We start from the raw sequence: 22,921 nt of genomic DNA, 5'->3' as shown, positions 1-22,921 counted from the left end.
AGAACACCACCAGGCTCGCAATGACAGCCACGTACCTCCTGAAGTTGAGGAAGTACAAGGACATCCTTTAGATTACCACAGCATGGATTCTTCATACGTTTACCTTCAAGAGCGTACTAAAAGGAGAGTAACGCATTTTTGAAGGCCTCTCCACCATTACAGCATACATTCATCATTCCCAAACATTCACCACTCTACCAGTTGTTTCTGCAATGTTCACAGCTGAAAGACTAGAAAGCTAATCTGCCTGGTTAATTTTCAACGCTAGAACAGCAGTGCCATTCCTTCCTTATCCCCTTATACATACAGGTATGTATTTGACCTTTGATACTAGCAGCATCTATCCTCTCATTTTAGGGCAGCATTACAATACCAGGAGAGGGTGCCCGAAACAGAGGCTAAACTGCTTACTGAGTTTCAAGTTTGGAAAGGATTAACTATTCTTCATCGTACTTGCACAAAAGGCAATACACTTTAGGATATTGTTCTTTTTCTCTTGCCTGAAACGGACATTGTCTTGAGGAAACGCATAGGAATCGCTTACGAATGGAACTTCTTGTTTGCATCGTTCGCCAACTGGTAAACCTTGGTCTTTCCTCTATAGCTAGTATGCAAAAAACCCAGATTCGGGGCGTAAGAATACCTGCCATATCCCCCCCAAATGCCAGAAATAGTCAAACACTGAGAATCAGACTCTTCTGAGACGGGAACAAAGTATGCGTTTACGCTACAATGCGTATCTGTCTTTACTATAAAAGCCATAAAAGCAAACACATATAATAAGGAATCTCTGCACGTCGAGGAAACAGGATCTACAACTTGGGTCTCAGAACAATCAACCCCAAGAACAAACCCAACAGAATAATCTTAAAAGTTACCATGGTTGGAGTTCGAACCCCATGTCCCAGCAGGCCTAAAAATGTAAGTCCACTTTCGGACAGATACACTAAAATCTACCCCGTGCCAACAAAAATTAACAGCAGCTTTAACAAGAAAGAACGCCTCTGTAAACTAATATCCATAAAAAAGTTAACACACTGGAACCCCTAACAAAGAATACAATGCTTTATGGATACTTACATAACATCGGTTTTGCCGGTAGCTTTAACTCCTCCAACAGGGATTCTTCTAACAATTACCGATGAGGTCTTAGGAATCAGGACATTCTCATCTGTGTATTCTGAAAACAACATAAATACAGAGAAAAACATCAGTCAATTCGTAAGAATGCATATTCATATGTAATTACATAGCACTTCGCAGAAAACCCCTTTACAGATACAAAAGCAAAATTTTATATGTAACATCACGCTTTTATCCTCTCAACACGCCAGCAGTATATTTCAAGAAATCTTGGGGTTTGAGAATCAAACACAAGCAGCAAAATCTTTTTCCTTTTTTTAAAACAGTTTGAATGCCAACAGCAAAATGGACTCAAAGGTCACTAAAGGAGAGTCTGCTAATGCACGAGGTTCTTTCCTGACCTAGCTTAAAGTTGCTTTTGCTTCCGTTAGGCTACAAAACCCATAGATCTTTGGAGAAAAACAAACCACAGCAAAGTCTCCCCTGCCTAAACCAGATTCTAAAGTCTGACTAGCTTGCCCTGCAACCAAACAGGCACTTAGCTAAAGCACGAGAACTCTGCGCCATTGCTTTCATAGCTGTTAACTAAAAACCAGTCACCTGTGCTGCCAGTGCTCAAGCCTGACAGAACACAGAAGAGAGCCTGCCGCCTCTGCCTGTTTCTTGGAGCTTAATCCATCAACAACCACACTTCTCAGCTGCTCAGGGCTTTACGTTTAAATGGAAACAGAACTGGCAGTGCTAGAATTTGGATCACAGACATTTGGGGGTTTTTTTGAGCTTGCTTTCACAAGTAGGGCAGAATTGGCTCAAACTCAAGTGGTATCTCCCCTCTTAAGCTAATCATCTAGTTTGAATTAACCAAAGGGACGAGAATTCGTTCGATCGATTCCCTTTTTGCAGAGCAGAGAGGCCCAAACGAAATTACTTAGGAAGACAGCCTTGAAAAGCCTTTCAGGAACAGCGTGTGCCTGAAGCTCTCCATGCTTTGCCTTGGCTTACACCCTGTTAGTCTTCTGAAGCGGAGGAAAGCCTTCTGACCTTTTACATAAGGCCCAAACAAAAAAAACCAACTACCTGAGACACTTGGACTGAGTAAGCTTAAAATGCAAAGATCTCTCCATGAGAATGCTTTTTCTATTGTACTTACACAAGCTGGATAGGACTAAATATTTTAAAGCGCTATCAGCAGGCATCCCCTGTAATCTGCCTACAGTTTTAAATATTCAAAGCCCTTACCTTTGCAGAGCGAATCAGAACAATGGTCTGAAAACCAAAGATACTGTATACCTCGTCAAGCCCTGTCAGGTGGCATCCCTAAGACCCCTAACGTTGTGCTGTTAAGGCTCTTCACAGACACGCTCCTGAAAATAGTTTAAGTGTCTGTAGATAAACAGCAAGCTTTAGGTCCAACCACTTTAAAGGCTAGGGCTGAAGTTACAGTTACCGCAGTGTACATACTACTCTGTTTAAGTTTTAACACATGAAACAGGAAGAGGAAAAAAAACACTAGTACACATTTTAAAGAAAAGCCTGTGGTAAGAGTGTCACAGAACCACGGGGCGGGGGGGGGGGGGGGGAAAGAAATGTAATGTTTAAGGAATGAAAACACTTTACAAGTCTTTTTATTTCTGAAAAGTCACATCCCAAAGTCTTTAATCACATTCAAACTTATCGAGATGGCAGATTACCAAACTGAAATATCCTACTAAGTAATACGAAACCATTATCATCTCTAAGAATCAAGCACCATTTGTTAGATTTAAAAGAATTTATGATGTCTCTAAGAACATTTCTTACGTATATCCACCATAAATGTTCTGCCATAAAACTTCAGTACTGCCCTGATACTGCCCTGATATGGGCCCCAGCCTGACTCACGCTACGTGGGGATGACCCACAAAGAGCAGAGCGCGGCTCCCACAGGCCACGGCCGACGCAGGGTGGTCTGCGACGCCGCCAGCCGGGCGGTGCCCGAGGCCCCGCGCCCGCCGCCCCCACGCACCTTCTTTGGTCTGGGCGTTGGTGATCTGCAGGTCGCAGCTGGCCGCCTTCAGCTCCTCGCGGCCCATCATCTGGTGCTTGAGGTCACACAGGGAGATGTGGAGGCCGTTGAAGGTGACCATGTCATGGTTCAGCTTGGAGGCAAACTTGTAATGGACGCACGACGTGGTTGGGGCCAGGAGGTGCCTGCTCCGTGATGGCGTCTACCGCGGCAGACAGCGTCGCGGCCGCTGTGCCAGGTGAGGGCCCGCGGCGGTTCCTCCTCCACCGAGGAGGCCAGGGCAAGCAGCGCGGGCTGAGCTCGAGCGGGCCGGCGGCGCTCAGAGGCTGCGGCGCTCCGCCATGGCCTTCCTGGCCGACAACCGCACGGGCCGCTGCGAGCGTGTCACTGTGCACACGCAACGGCACACTGCACCCATCCCCCGCGCCTCACGTGACCCAGTGCATTATGACAAAAGGCCCACGTCACGTGGGCGTGGCAGCCCCGCGCTCTTCATCCTAACACCAAGCGCCCCCGAGGGGAGGGGGGGCCCGTCAGCCCCGGGCCTGTCACCACCCCGGGCCGCTGGTCTCCCTGCTGTCCCCTGGCCTGTCACCACCCGGTGTCCTGCCACCCCCCAGGCCTGTCACTGCCTGGTGTCCCTCCTGTCACCCCCCAGGCCTGTCCCTGCCCAGTGTCCCTCCTGTCACCGCCCTAGGCTGTCACCACCTGGTGTCCCTCCTGCCACCCCCCAGGCCTGCCACTGCCCGGTGTCCCTCCTGTCACCGGGGCCCATCACCGCCTGGTGTCCTGTCACCCCCCAGGCTGTCACCACCTGGTGTCCCCTCCTGTCAGCAGCCAGCCAGGGCAAGACAGCCTGGGGCAGATGCAGCGGGCTTGGCCGTGTGGCGCTCGGCTGCCCGCGGTGCAGGGCCGGCAAAGGGAGGGGACATCTCAGGGTGCTTGAGTGTATCTGGTGGCATTCATGGAAAGTTCAGTCAAAGAAGCCAATGACCATTTATGTTTATGGCCACAGACCAGTCCCCTGCCCCCATTTTTTAACTCCTCCCTCTCTGCCTTTAGCCCATCACTATTTTTTGCTTTCTCTTTCTCTGTCTCTCTCCCTGTCTGTAGTTTCTAATTCCTCCCTGTCTGTCCTATAGCCTGCTGCTATTTTTTCCTTTCTCTCCATCTCTTTCTCCTGCTCCCTCTCCTTCTCTTTTTTCTATCGCCGCGTCCTGCTTCCTGGCCTTATCTTAATGTTAGGGTTAGGGGCTAGGGTTAGGGTTAGGCTTAGGGTATCGTTAGGGGTAGGGTTAGGATTATGGTTCGGGTTTAGGGTTAGGGATAGGCTTAGGGTTTCGTTTTAGGGTTAGGCTTAGGGCTTAGGGCTTAGAAGTAAAACTGTCCCAAGCACTTACGCCTCCATCAAGGACCACGTGCTCTGAGGCTTGTGATGACTGTTGGATGGGTTTCCCTCCCCCCGATGGAAACACCTCTCAGTTCTCTGTGCTCACACCAGGGAAGGAAAGGCAATACACCCCCATATCTAAAGGCATGCACTCCAAGCAAAGGTAACGTTTCGTTTCTTTAGATGATCTGCCTGGCCAGTTACAACACCTGCTTATACTGACTTCATCCACCCTTACCCGCAAAAATTTGTGACAGGCTGAGTAAGCGTGGAGAGTCAGGTGAACTTTGACGCACACACTGCTACCATAGGACTGGATTTTTAACCTATTTACATTTATCCATCGCTTTGAAGCTGCCCAAGGGTCAGCATGCCCTTGCTACTGGAGGTTCTTGCTCTGTGCAGGCACTAAGGAAGACATTTCTGGTGACAGATTATTTCTAACGGGTAAAGCACAGCAGAACACACTGTTTATGAGCTGCTAAGAATCGTCCCCCAGGCAGGAAGACATTTCTGGTGACAGATTATTTCTAACGGGTAAAGCACAGCAGAACACACTGTTTATGAGCTGCTGAGAATCGTCCCCCAGGCATAGCGGGAACAACGGCAAAGCTTGTATATTTAAGATGCATTTGAGTTACATTACCATTAAAATACACCACCACCAGACAGTGCTCTAGACGGAAGGCTGACATCAGTGTACAAGGACAGTCCCTTCTGGACATCTCGCTCCTGGGTAGAAATCCTAGAGACTTCCTTTAAGGACAGAAATCCAAAGAGCTACAATAAGCCTTTTAAATTCAGCACAGCAAACAAAAAGCAAACAAACAAAACATGACAGGAAACCCCTGAGGCACTGATGAGGAACACAAGGTCTCCCCTTGAGTCCACTACCCCTCACAAGACTTACTCAAAATTACTCAGTTGCTTACTCAAAAGCAATAACCAACAAGCCATGTACCCTTGGGGAAGCCCTTGTCCTTCTGTGCCGCTGGTGGCATCCCACCATTTCTTTGGGAGTCCACACAAATTGAGAAGTACACTTAGTCCTCCGGCAGTCATTACCTATGGACCCGAACTCCTCCCACACCCCAGAAGTGGCTGTCGGTCGTCTGGCAGTCATTCTCCACAAACTGCAAGCCCTCCATACCTAACCACCTCCCTAGTGACTCAGTGGAAATGAGCTGGACCACAACAGAAGTGACACTGCCCGGCCCGGTCACACAGATTAGACCACAAACGGTGGTCACAAGACAGAAAATGCAACACAAACCACAAGGACAGCAAAAAAACAAGCAGAAGACACATCACACAAAAACCAAAGACCCCTCTCCAAACCCTAAAAATGCAAGCAAGCTACAAAAGGACTTTCCAAAAAAAAGACCACCCAGAACACAACATAAGGCAAAACCAACCTAACCCCAGGAACCCAGCGCTTGCAAACCCAGATCCTGACCATAACAATAACATGCTTTAATCCTAAATCGCGTAAACTCCCATAACCCTCAAACCCCATAACCCTAGCACGCTGGAACCCTAGCGCCCCATAGCCCTAGCACATTGTAGCCCCAAGATATCAAAACATTGAACACAAACTCCCTGGAGGTCTCTCTCTTCAGGTGGCCCCAGATCTCAGACACCACAACTCTGAAGTGGGGGTGCCCACCGTGCCCAAGTGGAAGATCCACCAGACAGCACCAGCATCCATCTTCACATCATCCGTCACGCCCTGAAAAAGTGCCCAGGTTGGACACTCCTGGGGAGAAAGGCGGAGGCACTCGGAGACTTTGAACCGGCCAGCCATGGCCACAGGGCTTCAGCTCATCATGTCTGTGTCAGAGCCACCAGGCAGGTGACCCCGTCCCCCCTGCGAAGACCCCTTGGGGTAGCCGTACCCAGCACCAGCTGGCTGGATACGGCCTTTGCTCTCTGGGGAGGTGCTCCCTGGGAGCAGGGTCTCTCACGGGGGAACTCACAGCTCACCTGGGATGCTCTGCGGCCACCGGACGCCTTTGCTGTCAGGTGGCTCTCAGCACCTCTCTGCCAACGGCTGTCACCTCCCTGCAGGACGCTCTCCAGCGCACGGTCCGTCTCCACTGGGTCTCCCTGGGGACAAAGGTCGGAAGGGAGGGATGGGGTTTGCTCTGTCCCCGTTCCCAGGGTGCTTCAGGAGAGACCTGCCACCCCCAAATGAGCTGTCTGACGTGGACACCACAGACCAGCTGCAGACGTGGGTCAGCACGGTGGCGGGGAGTGGGCAAGATGTCCTGCGGAGCCCCCGGCGCTGGCAGAAAGCAGAGCTGGAGACAACGGGGAGAAGCCCCAGGCAGCCGGCAGCTGGCGGCGGGGCCTGGCAGGGAGCAGCGCCCGCAGAAATGCCCGGCTCCTGGAGCCTCGGCCCCAGGGCTGCAGCCTCGGCACCTCCTGGGGCTTCGCTGGGAAAAAACAGGCAGGGGTGACCCTGACAGCCCGCACACGTACCTGGCCCCGGGATCTGGCAGCCTGTCCCTGTGCCCATCGCTGCCACGGGATCCAGGAAGCAGCGCCCCAGCCCTGGCGTGGCCCTGAGCCGCCTCTCAGGCCAGGCAGCCGGAAGCCGCGCCCCATGGCATGCTGGGAGCTGTAGGCCCGGGGCACGGGCTGCCAGGCGGCCATGTTGGTTCCCGGGGCATGTCGGGAGCTGTAGGCCCGGGGCACGGGGCTGCTGGGCAGCCATGTTGGTCTTGGGAGGTGCGGGCTCTGCTCCAGCTGCGGCCCAGCTGAGGTGAGGACAGGCACGCAAGTGGAGCTACCGAAGAGGAAGGGAGGAGAGCACAGACGGACAGAGAAAGAAGTGCTTGATCTGTAACATTTGCCTGGCAGTGCAGAGAGCGGGAGCTGCGGTGAGTCCCAGCCCCTCGGGGCCGTGTCACCCCTCTTCTGCATCGCAGTCCCTCCCAGCCCCCCCCTCCCATTTCCCTCTATGTCATTTTTTTCACTTCCCCATACCTCTCTTCTTCTATTGCTGTGTTCTGCTCCCCGTCCTCTCTTCTCCAAGTCCCTCTTTCCCTGTCCCTCTACCCGCCCCTGTCTTTTTCTTGCTGCCCCTCCCTCCTGCTCCCGGTCCCTCTTTTTGCCTTCCTCTGTCTCTGCCCTGCAGCACACTGCTGTTGTTTCTTCTCTGTCTCTTTGTCCTGGTCTGCATCCCGCGCTGTTTTTCACAGTCTCTCTGGCCTGTTCCCTGTCGTGATTTGTCTCTCTCTGCCTGTATGTCCCGCTCCCTGCCCTTGTCTTCCCTTCTCCCTCCTTCTGCTTCTCTCTCTCTCTGCCTCCCCCCCTCCCTGCTCACTGTCACTGCGGTTTTCCATTCTGTATCCCACTGGCCCTGTCCTTCTTCCTGTTCATCTCTCTTCTGTCTCTCTCTGCTGCTCCCTGACCCTTCCCCTCCCCGCTTCCTCCATCTCTCTGCAGGGCTCCTGAGACCTCTCTTTCTTTCCCCATCCCTCTGTGCTGCTCACTGTCCCTCTTCCTCTCTTTCTCTTCGTTGTTATTCTTGGCTGTCACTCTGTCCTTCTCCCTGCCCCTATTCCTTTTTATTCCCTCTCCTTTCTTCTGCCCACCGCAGGTTTTCTTGCGATCTCTATCCTGCCCCTAGCCCTTAGCTCTCTCTCTCTTCCTGCCTCCGTCTCCCTCTTTCTGCCTCTCTTCCTCTTTTCCTGCTGCTTCTTTCTCCATCTTTGTCCAGATCCCTGTCCTTTTCTTTCTCTTGCTGTCCTTCGGTCCTTATTCTCTTTTCTCTCTTTCTCTCTGTCCCATTCCCTGCCCCACCCTTTCTCACTAAACCCCCCTGTCCAGCTGGCTGTGCCTTCTTTCCTCTCTCTCTCGCTCTCTAGTTTTCCTTTCTTCGTCTCTCTGTCCCACTGCCCATCACAGCTGGTTTTGTCCTCCAGTGGTGTCCTGCCCCCTCTTCCTTTTTTCTCTCGCTGACATTCTGGCCTCTTCTTTTAAATTCCTCCATCTCGGTCCTGCACCCGTCACTGGTTTTTTCCTCTCCTGTCCCTTTGTCTTGCTCCCTGTTCCCCGTTCTTGTCTCTCCTTCCCTTTGTTCTGCCGCCCATCTCTGTTCCCCTTCTTGCTCCATCTCTCTGCCCTGCTCCCTGGCCCTCTAAGTCTCTCTCTGTTTCTCTGTCCCGCTCCCTGTCTCTCCCCCACCCTATTTTTCTGTCCTACTCCCTTTCCAGGTTCCCCCCCTCTCTCACTTTGTCCTGCTCCCTGCCGCGGCTATTTGTCACTCCATCTCTGTCCTGCCGCCCAGTGCTGTTTTTTCCTTCCATCTCTCTGTCCTGCTGCCCAGCCCAGGCTCTTTTACCTCCTTCTGTGTCCTGCTCCCCGTCCCTTAGTTTTGCCTGTCTTTCCCTTTGTCCTGCCTCCCTGTGCCTTTCTTCTCTCTCTGTGTCGCCCTGTCCTGCTCCCTGTCCTTGTCTTTCCCTGACAATCTGTGTCCTACTCCCTTTCCTTGTCTTTCCCTCTCTGCCCCCCATCCTTCTTCCCACCTTTCTTTTTCTTCTCTCTCCCCCTCTGTTCCTGCTGCTTCTTTTTCCACCTCTGTCCTGCTCCCTGCCCCTTTTTTCCTCTCGCTGTCCCTCTGCCCTGCTTCCTGTCCCCATCTTTTCTGTCTTTGTTTCTCTGTCCCGCTGCCTGTCCCATCGTTTCTTGTTGTACTCCCCTGCCCCGTCCAGCTGGCTCTCCCTTTTATTTGTTCTCTCTTCCTCTTTTCTGCTTCTCAGTCCTCTTTTCCTCTTCCCCTGTCTCTGTCCTCCAGCCCGTTGCTGGCTTTTTCCCCCCTTCTTGGTCTCCATCAGGATCTGACCCTCTCTTTATTTCTCAGTCCCTTTGTCCTGCTCCCTGTCCTTCCTTCTCTTTCTCCATCTGGACGTCCTGCTCCCTGTCCCTGTCTTTCCCTAGCCCCCCCTTCCTTCTTCCTCTCCTTCCCCACCCCCATCTCTGCCTCTCTGTCCTGCTCCTTGACCCTACTTTTTCTTCCTCCATCTCTCTGCAGGGCTCCTCATCCCTATTTCTCTTGATTTCTCCATCTCCCTAGCCTTTTCCCCGTACCTTTGTTTCTCTCTCAGCTCCTCTCTCTTTTCTCTCATCATATTTTTCTCTTTCTAGTCCACTGTCCTTCTCCCCGTCAACTTAAGCTGAACGACCAGGTGTCCCTGGGCTCTGGTATTTCCTTAGCATTGCCCTAGGGAAGATCGGTGGTTTTAGGGCTAGGGATCATTTAGGAGCTGGTCTCCTTACGTAGGCAGCGGAGCTAGGCATAGTTAAAGCAGAGGTTGTTCTCAGCTGGTGCTCTGTGCGTCCTGTTGAAAGAGCAGGCTGTGGGCCTTATTTTGAAGGAAGGGTTCTTGTTCTGCACTCATTGCTCCTCGGGACGCTGCACAGAAGTGGTGTTGGGGTCTGGAGAGACAGATGGGACCTGCTGTGATTCCTAGTAAACGTGAACTTGAACGAGACCAGACTGACTGCATATGGTTTTCTTCTCAGCTCCAATTCCAACCTACGTGCTCGGCGCTAATGAAAAAAGAGACCCTGAGCTGCAAATGAGCAGACAACGTCACTCACTTAGGTCACCGTGCAGTTGGTCTGTGATAAGGGATGTGTACTTCCATGATGGTGCTTTCGTGAACGTTCTCTGGTCTTGCCACTTCAAAGCCCTCCCTTTTTCCAGACATTTTAAGATGGCATTTCTTATTCTGGGGTTCAGGCTGGAGTTGGACTTAATGTTGAACAGCTGATATCATGGGCTCCGTAAAATGTGAGAGAGAACCCTGCTCTTTTGTTGTTGTTGTTGTTGTTTTCTAACACGCCCTAAACTTTGCTAAGCAAAGGGAGGAGTGGTTGCAAGAGTCTGTTCTTTGAGAGTGACGTATTCCTGTAGCGTGCCTGTCTTTGTACGGTGAAGGTTTCCTACCTGCAGTATGATTTTGCTGAGCTGTGAGGCTGTATTGGCGTAGCAAAGGTAAGAAGTGGCGTCTTTAAAGGTCATGAAACTGTAGCAAAACTAGCGGGAGAAGCTAGTTCCTTCCCTGACAAAACTAGAAGCAAGTAAAAGCATTTGCAATTGGCTTTTTTGTGCAACGTTCATACAGAGCTTTTGGTATTGATTGATTTTTGGGAAGCAAGACAGCAGTGAGGAAAGAAACCTGGGGCTTCTTCACCGTAGGCAGGGTTCAAGCCTTTGCGCTAGAACAGGTCTTCACTACAGTTTACAGAAAGAGAAGATGAGCTGTCTGTAAGGAAATTTTCAGTAGAAGTAAGGCTAGATTTGCAGAATTTGGTCCTCCGTATCTGTTGCAAATAAGAGATGACTTGGCAGTGTTTACATCTGAAGTGCATGCCGGTGTGTTAATGCAGGCCGTCGAGGTCTTTTCAGGGGTACTTCTGGACTGCAGGTTGCGTGCGTGGGTGGCACCATGTCCCAGGATGAGCCACTTTTAGCTCAGAGGATGTGACAGAATGGCAACCATCTTTGTGGTGGACCCCTGTCATGGTTTAACCCCAGCGGGCAACTAAGCACCACACAGCCGCTCACTCGCCCTCCGCCCAGCAATGGGATGGGGGAGAGAATCAGAAGAGCAAAAGCAAGAAAACTCACGGGTAGAGATAAGAAGAGTTTAATACTTGAAATAAAATAATAATAGCAATAATAGTAATACTAGTAACAGTAATAATAGTAATACCAATACCACGATAATAATATCAATAATAACACCAATAATAATAATAGTAATAATAATAACAATAATAATAACAATAATAATAACAATAATAATAACAACAACAACAATAATAGTAATAATAATAACAATAACAATAACAATAATAATAATAATAATAATAATTTGTAATTAAAACAACGAGAGAGAGAAAGAGAGGGAGAGAGAATCAAGAATAAGAACCCCAATCCTAACACTAACACCAAACCCTCACCCTAACTCGAATCCCTAATGCTACCCGTAAACCCTATGCATAACACTAAGACCTCATCCTTACCCTAACCCTAACACCGAAACCTAACCCTAAACCTGAACCCCAACCCTAATCCAAATGCTAACCCTAACCGTAAACCTAACCCTAACTCTAACCCTAACCCTATCCCTAACCCTAAACCCGAACCATCCTAAACCCAACCGTAAAACTAATGCTAACCCTAAGCCTAAGCCTAACCCTAAACATAACCCTAACCTTAACCCTAAACCTAACCCCTAACCATAACCCTAACCTTAACCCCTAACCCTAACGTTAAACCCTAACCCTAACCCTAACCCCGAACTCTAGCCCTAATCCCGAACCCTAACCTTAACCCTGAACCCCAACCTAACCCTAACCCTAACCCTAACCCTAATGCTACCCGTAAACCCTACGCATAACACTACGACCTCACCCTAATACTAACTCTAACCCCAAGACCGAACCCTAACTCTAACCCTGAACCCCAATCCTAACCCTAAACCCTAACCCTAAACTTAACCCTAACACTAACCCTAAACCTAACCCTAATGCTATGCGTAAACCCTAAGCGTAACATTAAGACCTCACCCTAAACCTAACACTGAACCCTAACTCTAACCCTTAACTCCAGTCCTAAGCCTAACTCTAACCTTAACCCTAACCCTAACACTTAACCCTAAATCGAACACTTAACCCTAACCCTAACCTAACCTTAAGCCTAACCTGAATCATAAAGCTCTAACCCTAATGCTAACCCTAAACCCGAACCCTAACCCTAATCCCAAACCCTAACCCTAACCCTGAACCCCAACCCTAACCTTAACCTAATGACCCTAACCCTAACTCTAACCCTAACCCTAATGCTACCTGTAAACCCTAACTGTAACACTAAGACCTCACCCTTATACTAACGCTAACTCCAATACCGAACCCTATCTCTAACCCTGAACCTAGTCCTAAACCCTAACCCTAACCTTAATGCAAACACTAACCCTAAACCTAACCCTAACGCTACCTGTAAACCCTAAGCGTAACATTAAGACCTCACCCTAACCCTAACACTGAATCCTAACTCTAACCCTTAACTCTAATCCTAACCCTAACTCTAACCTTAACCCTAACCCTACCCCAAAACCTAACACTTAACCCTAACCTAAGCCTAACACTTAACCTTAAACCGAACACTTAACCCTAACCGTAACCTAACCTTAAGCCTAACCTGAATCATAAAGCTAACCCTAGCCCTAACCCTAACCCTAAGACGAAACCTCACCCTAAAACAAAATCCTAACGCTAACCCTAACCCCAAACCGTAACCCTAACCCTAACATCAAACCGTAACACTAACACTTTGGCATAACCCTAACGTTAAACCTAAACGGAACCATAAAACTAACCCTCACATAACACCGAACCCCTAATTCTAACCGTAACCCTAATGCTAACTCAACCTCAAACCGTAATCTTAAGACATCACCATAACCCTACCCCTACACCTACCCCTACCCCTAACCCTAACCCTAAAACTAAACCCTAACCCTAACCCCTAACCCAAACCCTAACCCTAACGCTAAGCCTATCCCTAACTGTAACCCTACGCCCTAACCCTAACGCTAACCCTAACCCTAAAACGAACCCATAATCCTACCCCTAACACTAAACCTGAAACATAATCCTAATCCCAACGATAACCCTAGGCCTAACCCTAACCCAAACCATAACCCTAACCTTAACCCCAACCATAACCCTAACCTTAACCCCTAATCCTAATTTTAACCCTGATGCTAATCCTAACCCCGACCCCTAACTGTAATCCTGAAACCTAACCCTAACCCTGAACCCCAACCTGAACCCTAATGACCCTAACCCTAACCCTAACGCTACCCCAAACCTAATACTGTAACCAAAACACCTCACCCTAAACCTAATGCAAAACCTAATCCTAAAATTAAACCACAACTCTAAACCTAAACCCTAACCCTAAAAATTAATGCTACCCCTAACCCAAACTGAAATCCTAACCCATAAGCGTAAACCCAATGTAACCCCTAACCATAACACTAAGCCCTAACCCTAATGCTACCACAAACCTAATACCATAACCGTAAGACCTCACCCTAACCCTAACGCAAAACCTAACCCTAAAACTAAACTGCAACCCTAACCCTAAACCTAATCCTAATACTTAATGCTAACCCTAACCCAAACTGAAATCCTGACCCATAAGCATAAACCCAACCGTAACCCCTAATCATAACACTAATCCCTAACCCTAACCCTAACCCTAACCCTAAACTTAACCCTAACCCTAAGCCCTAACCCCAAACCCTAACCCGTAACCCAAACTCTAACCCTAACCCTGAACCCCAGCCCTAACATTAACCTTAACCTTAACCCTAACCCTAATGATAAGCCCTAACCCTAATGCTAACCCTAACCCCAAACCCTAAGCCATATCCCGAACTCTAACCCTAACCATGAACCCCAGCCCTAACTCTAACCTTAAACCTAACACTAACCTTTACCCTAACCATGACCCTAACCCTAAAACTAAACCCTAACCCTAAACCCTAACCCAAACCCTAACTTTAACCCTAACCCTAAACCTAACCATAACCCTAAGCCCTAACCCTAACCCTAAACGTAACCCTAAACCTAAAATGAAACCCTAACCCGATCCCTAACCCTAAACCCAAACCATAATCCTAACCCCAACCCTATCCCTAACCCTAACGATAACCCTAACCCTAACCCTAAGCCCTAACCCTAACCCTAACCATAACCCCAACCCCTAACCATAACCCTGATGACAAGCCCTAACCCTAATTCTAACCCTAACCCCTAACACTAACCCATATCCCAAAGTCTAACCCTAACCCTGAACCCCAGCCCTAACTCTAACCTTAACCCTAACCCTAACCCTAACCCTAACGCTAACCCTAACCGTAACCCTAAGCCCTAACCCTAACCCTAAACCTAACCCTAAAATGAAACCCTAACCCGATCCCTAACCCTAAACCCAAACCATAATCCTAACCCCAACCCTATCCCTAACCCTAACGATAACCCTAAGCCTAACCCTAACCCTAACCTTAAACCTAACCCCAACCCCTAACCATAAACCTAATGATAAGCCCTAACCCTAATGTTAACCCTAACCCTAAACCTAACCCTCACCGTAACACTAAGCCCTAACCCTAACCCTAACCCTAAACTTAATCACAAACACCTATAACTGATGTAAATGAGCAATATCAGGGCAGCAAGTCAGGTTCTTTAAATCCTTGCTTTCTCTCTTCCCTTCTCTCTTCTTGCTTTCTCTCTTCCGTTCGAGGAGATTTCCGTTCGAGGAAGCTTTAGCTAGTTTTATTATATTGTCTGTCTTAGGAGGAACAGCCACTTCTACTTTCCGCTTTGTCTTGTCAATTTTTGCTTTTGGCTTATCCTTCTCTTTTTTCTCCTTTTCAGACATCGGTTTGAAAACAATAGAATCTGCTTCCATAGGCTCATCTCTCACAGGGGTGGCATCATCTCTGCTTGGGACCATGAACAGGGAGTCCATTTTAACGTCTTCTGCTGGAACTGGCTCTCTTGGTTTTCTCGCACCTGCTAACAACTCAGCATTGGGAAATCCTTCATCCTCATCCCTTTTTCTTCTCTTTTTATGCTTATTTCCTTGGCCATCTCCCAGTGGATTTTTCACCTCCTTCTCTTTTGATTTTGTAGGATCCTTGATGCCATGGCTCTCTCTTTCAGAAGGTTTTTCAGGGTAATTTCCAGCTATATTGTGATTTTGGGGGCTCTGCCAAGCAGGATAATCCTCCCTACGTCCCCGAGCATATGGTGAATTCTCTTGTCTGGTCCCAGGTGGACCAAACCTACCTGGAGAAAAGTTCTCTCTGTTTACTGGAGGGTGAGGTTGAGCGCCAACAGCATAGCCCTTGTAAAACTTTCCATGCCATTCTCTGTAGTTCCTTTCCCATTCCCTGTACCTTGCCTTTTCAAATGGATCTCTAAAGTCAAGAGATCTGCCATAGTAAGCTTTCAGATCATATGGTGGAACTTCTCTGTATCTGTTAAAATACTCCCTTCCTCCTTCCCCTTGAGGTATAGTCTGTTTAGTGGGAGACTGGCCTCTAAATGCTGGAGACCTTGACCGTGAATGGCATCTTCTGTATGGGGGTGACCTTGACCTAGAACGATAGTTACGCCTCTTCCCTTTGCCTCCTCTTGGATACGGCAGCAATCGCGAGTAGGAACGAGAATGGGAAGGACTAAATGATGGAGAGTAGGAGCGAGTGCGGGAAGAACCTGATCTTGATGTGGAGCAGGTAGACGAACTTGTAGAGTAAGGTGAAGCACTATAAGGAGACTTGGACCTGGAAAAAACCACAACACACAAAAAAAGAAATGAAGTTAATTCAAAACAGTCATTCTCCCCAATGTTTTTCCTCCCAAATTTGGTTTGGGTTTTTTCTCCTCTCCATACGCTTATGTCAAAGCTTCCTTCAGCTGCTGACATAATGCTACTGCAAATTGAGGAATTTGATAAAATTTTTCAATTCCATTTGTCTTGTTTTAGTTATGCAGGTTTACTACCTGCAACGAAAAATTCTATTGGAAAAAACACTGTCATTTTTCCTTATGTCAGATGCACTTTGGTGTAACTGCAGTCCGATATGCTGTTGAAATACAAACATGAAAAACAAGGCAACTTCATTGAGCCAAATACTTCCTCCTCTTTAAGTCTCCGTTGTTCTCTGTAAAACTCCTCCCTAGATAAGGGAGGCCAATGGCATCCTGCCAACATAAGCATTTTTCTCCCTGCTTTCTGTTCATTAGAGACTACGCTCATTTCCTGATCCTCATACTTGCCTTCCACATCCTCACCCCCAACAGTTCATTCAGTCTTCTCTCCTTATACTCGCCTTTGCACCTGTGGATGGAGGCTGCCCACACTTGAAAGAGACTCCCATCTCCCGTGGGCCAAGTGCCCACTGCTCCTCTGCCACTCCTTGGTACACTTAATACATCACACTTCTGATCTTCCAAGTACTGCACAGATATTAACTAACCTTCTCTGGAACTTCTTTTAACTTCTTCCACATACGCTTCCTATGTTGTTGCCTCATCATGAGGTATTTGGCCTGGTCCTGTCCCTGAATTGTTGTTTTCTTGCTGACTGAATTGGAGATATCAGACAACCTGTGGGATGGATCCTGGTTTTTCTTTTGATTTACCTTTAAGATTTTATAAACACAATGCACTCTTACAATCTATCTATAACAAACATATAGCAAAAGGAAGGACTAGCTTGACGCTGCAGTAATAGGTAAAACAGACTCCTCTCTCTCCAACTGAGAGAAAGCGTCTTGGCTATGTGAGATGACGAAATTGAAGAAATTCAAAATTGTCATACAAGAACAGTGTTGACTTTTCCAACCAGTTGCTCGTTCAGTATCAACTAAGTTGTTAAAAAAAGAATGTTGGAGGCTGATTCCTATTGGGAAATCAATTTCTTCAGCCCTATTCAGCCAGTAATGGAAAAGGTGGCTTTCCATCTGATCCTTTAATTATCTTTAATTTTTATAGGTAATTATGGTTTCCTCAAAAAGCGTTCATTTTTCAGAGTCCTGTTTTCAGTCATGTACCGGAGTTTTATTTTAAATAACCTTAGTGGAAGCACAGATGCCCTTTGTAAAAGCCAATTCAAATGAAGCCATTTAAAAATTAATTACCACTTGGATTCTCCACAACTATCTGTGCATACTTGCTTCATTATAAATCAGCTGTTGTATAAGTTATGCGTTATACAGCCTCTTTTAACAGGTGACAGGTAGTCATCTATTGAATTTCTGTAGAATACTTACACTTCCCAGCCTGGTCTGCCACCTGCTGAGCGAACTGGACTGGCTCTCATTGGATGACCTTTTGGAGCGGGGAGAGGAAAAAGAAAGAAATCCCATTCAGTTCCTCTGAAGGTAATTTTTTTAAAGAAATTCTGAAGTTACAGTTACTTACCAGTTGTGGGTATTGCTTGTCCTTGGGGGCCCAGAAGACTTGGTAATGCTGGTTGTCTTTGTACGGGAACCTGATAGACATCTCAAAAAACCATTAGTAGGCTTGAGTTCTGAAGGTTTTAACCAACTCTCCCGTGGAGAAGAATGTGGATTAAATGCCGAACTATCCGTTTGTTGCAGACCACAGTAAGTCACCAGAGTTGGCTATATCATTTTCTATGAGAGAAATGAATCCCACCTCTCCTTTGCCAGAGGGTAAATGTAAATTGCAGGCTCAGGGTAAAGTTCGTCTCCGAGTAACTACATTTTATAAATGGAAGAAGTCTATGTTACAGCTCCTACAAAACGAGATCCATGACAGAAACACAGAAGTGCTACCAAGTGCATTTTAAAACAGCCGCTCGTGTCAGCACACAGCAGTATTTTCTTAGTTTATAGGAACAGGAAGATTTCAGTCTGTTTCACACATTCACAAATTATTGAAGCCAGCTGATTTTTTTAAAGTAGTATTTGTTCAACTGTTTTTATTACACACTAGTACAGATACAAGCAGGGTCTAAGGGAGTGACTGTAAATGATTTGGACCCTCAAGCACCTATCATTCAGATCAGCCACTCATGGTTTTGGTTTTAGATGCATTCATTCACAAAAGCAACCAACTTGTTTCAGCATTTTGTTAAAGGGCTGTTTCATATACACAGCTTTTTCTCAACTGTAACATAATCCAGATCGACATCTATGAAATCATTTCCATTAACATTTACAGAAGACTTTACAGATACTTGACTACTTTGTTTGAACCCAAGCGGTTTACAAAACACATCCAAAACCCACAAGACATTACTAGGAATAGACCAAAATTCAATATGGCATTTAATGCATAATAAAACAGAAAACTTTTTACAACACATTGCCTCCATGCTAAGCCAGTCTGCACTGAGGAGGTCAGAGTAAGGAACCGTTTGGAGCTGCTTTATCTTATGTTCCTCTGTTTTTCTGAAATACTTACATTTTCTCAAAAGCTTAAATGTGTACACCACTTGGACAGTTTTTCACATTTTAGAGTAAAACTTCACCTGAGTTTACAGAACCAAGGACATGTTTAGGGACAGCGCTAACAGAGACCAATTTCTCCTGGTGGCTACCTTCCAAACTATTTTTTTTTTCTTACCAAATGTCCACAATTTAATTTCTGCAGTGAGAGAGGGAAGAAGTTACCAGTGGGAAGAGATTTTTCTTTCTGGGAAAGGAACTCCAGCCTTTATTTTCAGAAGAAAGAACTAGCTCCTCTGCATTAGGCCCTGCCTTCTCTAATCTTTGTAACTTCAAAGACTAGTAATTTAATTGGCTAGCACTACGCCTTTTCACAAAGTGCAATCCCAGCCAAAGTTACATGTTGTTGAGCAAAAAATGCAGGCAGTTCCATAGCAAAACATGGCATTACAACAGTTTCAGAAGGTCACGTTTGCTAATATGCCACACATATGCATCAGTATTTTCCTGTAAACAATTAGGTGCATTTACACAATTTACACAGTCTGCGATCAAACAAATTAGATTGTGTTGTCCACTGTATATATACTACAGTGTATGAAATTGTGCAGCATTCAAAGCATGGATCTATAACTGTAGTGCCTAGAAATTCAAAAATAGCCATGCAGTTGTCCGTGTTCCAGAAACGCTTCTATTTTGGCTCTTGCAAACCCCCCTGAAATGTCCGTCACTTACAGCCAATTAAATTCTTCTGTGAAAATTGTGTTAGTTTCCAATGCAAAATGAACGAAAAGTATGAAAAACGGTAAACAGCTTCTGAAGTGCTTCTTCTTTGTGTCTTGAAGATGAGTAATACTGCAACACTACGTTGCGGCTGATAAGGTCCTCCCCCTTCTATCTTCCCAAACTGGCAACTACTCTTTACCAGGATAGTATCAAAATATACACACATTTTAAAGTTAAAAGAAATACTTTAAATTATTAAAAATTAAATTAAAGGTTTGGTCACATTACAACAGTTATCCAGCTAGAGATCACAGTATAAGATTTAAAAATACAAAGCAAACACTTTTTTTTTAAGAATATATATGTACCTTAGTCAGCTGGGCCAGAGGAATAGATGCAGAAGAGTCATCAATCTGTTCACAAAAAATTAAACTCATATTCAAGTTCTACAATCAAAAACAGAGCAATAGTTAACCTCTACTGTAGTCTGACAGTCTGCACTATATCCTCCGAGTGTCACTGAAAGCGCCATTTCCAACCTAGTGTAGTTGGTATTTGTTCAAAACAAAGTCCAAACCTGTGACAGCTTAAGAGTGCCTATGTGGTTAAGGAGAAGCAGCTAAACTAACCAAACCCGCTGGAGATCAACTTCTTGCTCCAGAATATCTCAGAGAGGGACCCTTGTCAAATGCTCACAGCTGCTTAAAAGTCGAAGGGGTAAGGAAGCTATCAATTTTCAGCTAAAAAGGATTTTAAAAAAATATTTATTTGAGAAGGAAGCATCACTACAGGAAACTTCTTTTCAGTGTGGTTTGTAAACTAATCAGCCAAGTATTTCCTTGTGTTACTTATTTCTGTTTTAGCAGCAGAACGACAGTGTCTTCAAACCTGAAGAAAAACGCTGCCCCTTTTCCAAATGTAAATTCAAAGTGGCAGTATCCTAAGGAAAAGCTTAGCCTTTGGGAAATTAAAGCAGCATCCAGCCCTGAAGTCACCCAGATCCAAAAATGTACTGCAGGCGGAGGTTAAGAAAAATGACAGGGATTTTACGCTTTACAAATGCACCAGGCTCTAACCTTGTGCCAAAATTTGTACACTGGGTTTTACGTATTTTCATTTGCAGACAAACTATTAAACTAAACTGCTTCATCTGATAAAGCGGAAAGGTCAAATGTAGAACTTTAGAATACCACTTTGTGTAGCAACGATATTTAAATTGACAGCAATCTATTAAAGACAGTTATGCACTCAGAGGGGCCCAAACAATATCACTTCAATTATACAGTTTCAGGAACAAATACCCAAGTCTTTAAGGACATGAAAAGGAAGCATTTAGCTGCACAGAACTGTCCTCAAAACGTGTGGGACATGTTGGTTTTGGTATTTGTTTGAACCCCCAAGGCAAAAGTAAGAAACAGTACCAAGTTTAACAATAATGGTTTCTCAGTGGTTTTTGATAACATTTTCAAAAACCACGTTCAGTTGTGCAGACCTTGAACCTACGTGATCTAAAAACGATTGTACATTATCTGTACAACACAAAGTCATTCAGGAAATAGTCTAGCATATCCAGGATGAAATACAATGCATTACTAGGCACAAACACCAATATTCACATTAGATAGAACTGTGCCAATGATGGCATTACGCCGTTTCTACTATGCTGAATCAAATACATTGTATTTACAACATACACTATGTTTTACTGGAAAATCTATTCAGTTAATGTTTGGAAAATTAATCCAAGGCTACCTTAAGTGCAGCGTGCAGCAAAAAGTGTGAGATTGTGTTTTTACATACTGCTTTTGATGTTCCACTTACTGGCTCAGTTTGACTTCTAGAAGAAGAAATAAAGGTGATCAGAACTTCAAATACAGCACTTGTACCAAAAACAGAAAGCACTGAAAACAGATTATAAAACCTGAACATCAAAACTTTATGTTCTGATAGTCTAGTGAATGTGGAAATTTATTCATATACATAAACCGTTCTCTCTCGGTACATTCAGTGCAACTAAAAAAAACCCCCAGAATCCCATTTCTACTTTGTCACAAATTACTCTAAGGCTTACAGATATAGAACACAACCGTGCAAGGGGAAGTCCTCAGATAGTTTGTCTCTGCTACGTAAGTATCAAAACCAGGAAGTCTGTACTACAGTTTTGTGTTCATAAATAATCAACCATCAAAATACGAAGGTAACTTTAGCCAATCTGTGTATCGCTAGTATTACAAATAGGTACCAGATAGAGTCCTTTAGTTTCTAAGAAAGAACAGCGATAGTCTAGACACTTCCAAGTGCACGTTTACTTAAGTGAAAAAAATCAGTCATCTGACAAATAACAACGTCAGCAGCATTGTCTTTAGAACAGTGTTTCTCTGTGGAAGCCCAAGCACTGTGTTCGGATATCTTAGCCATGAAAGTGCCAAAACACTAAATGTGTTACATATGCTATATGGACTAAAAATAGTAGTAGAAATGTCACCTGAAAGCAGGTCCTAGGCCTTTGTGCGATTTAGGAGAACTGTGACCAAGAAAAAAGGTCTTGGTTGCCAGAATTTGCTTCAAGATAATCTTGAAAATGCTACGATACTTTAGGAAATATTTATTAAATTTGAAAACTTGCTGAGATTCCACATACTCATTGATCTGTATCTGCACGCTACTCGTCATGAATCAGCCATGCAACCATTGATATCGTTAACAAACAATTCACACATCATCCAAAGTGTCCCATGAGCAGAGGCAATTCAAAGGCTGCTGTGCAATTGGTGTACACATAGAAAGGCGCATGCTCCCTGCCACTGCTAGAACACCACCAGGCTCGCAATGACAGCCACGTACCTCCTGAAGTTGAGGAAGGACAAGGACATCCTTTAGATTACCACAGCATGGATTCTTCATACGTTTACCTTCAAGAGCGTACTAAAAGGAGAGTAACGCATTTTTGAAGGCCTCTCCACCATTACAGCATACATTCATCATTCCCAAACATTCACCACTCTACCAGTTGTTTCTGCAATGTTCACAGCTGAAAGACTAGAAAGCTAATCTGCCTGGTTAATTTTCAACGCTAGAACAGCAGTGCCATTCCTTCCTTATCCCCTTATACATACAGGTATGTATTTGACCTTTGATACTAGCAGCATCTATCCTCTCATTTTAGGGCAGCATTACAATACCAGGAGAGGGTGCCCGAAACAGAGGCTAAACTGCTTACTGAGTTTCAAGTTTGGAAAGGATTAACTATTCTTCATCGTACTTGCACAAAAGGCAATACACTTTAGGATATTGTTCTTTTTCTCTTGCCTGAAACGGACATTGTCTTGAGGAAACGCATAGGAATCGCTTACGAATGGAACTTCTTGTTTGCATCGTTCGCCAACTGGTAAACCTTGGTCTTTCCTCTATAGCTAGTATGCAAAAAACCCAGATTCGGGGCGTAAGAATACCTGCCATATCCCCCCCAAATGCCAGAAATAGTCAAACACTGAGAATCAGACTCTTCTGAGACGGGAACAAAGTATGCGTTTACGCTACAATGCGTATCTGTCTTTACTATAAAAGCCATAAAAGCAAACACATATAATAAGGAATCTCTGCACGTCGAGGAAACAGGATCTACAACTTGGGTCTCAGAACAATCAACCCCAAGAACAAACCCAACAGAATAATCTTAAAAGTTACCATGGTTGGAGTTCGAACCCC

The 22,921-nt window shown here is 45.8% G+C and overlaps 1 protein-coding gene across 1 annotated transcript; it reads right to left on the bottom strand.

The window, feature by feature from the left end:
• Positions 1-1,343: 1,343 nt before the first annotated feature.
• Positions 1,344-17,832, bottom strand: LOC142092530 (E3 ubiquitin-protein ligase RBBP6-like). The gene is made up of 4 exons (XM_075172669.1): positions 17,496-17,832; positions 17,345-17,402; positions 14,881-15,853; positions 1,344-1,352 (listed from the first exon to the last, which is right to left on the bottom strand). The coding sequence occupies exons 2-4, from the start codon at positions 17,392-17,394 to the stop codon at positions 1,344-1,346; spliced, it is 1,032 nt and encodes a 343-aa protein (XP_075028770.1). The 5' UTR covers positions 17,395-17,402; positions 17,496-17,832.
• Positions 17,833-22,921: the final 5,089 nt, after the last annotated feature.

Source organism: Calonectris borealis, chromosome 24, assembly GCF_964195595.1.
Source record: "Calonectris borealis chromosome 24, bCalBor7.hap1.2, whole genome shotgun sequence".
NCBI classification, from domain to species: Eukaryota; Metazoa; Chordata; class Aves; order Procellariiformes; family Procellariidae; genus Calonectris; species Calonectris borealis.
This window is presented reverse-complemented; position numbering and strand designations above follow the sequence as displayed.

What these genes read in the sequence shown, in the direction of transcription:
- LOC142092530 (XM_075172669.1), bottom strand. Translation starts at nt 17,394, where the DNA reads ATGAGAGCCAGTCCAGTTCGCTCAGCAGGTGGCAGACCAGGCTGGGAA. An exon ending in GGCAGACCAGGCTGGGAAGT is followed by an intron (nt 15,854 to 17,344) that starts GTAAGTATTCTA and finishes GGTTTTTTCCAG; the next exon opens with GTCCAAGTCTCCTTATAGTG.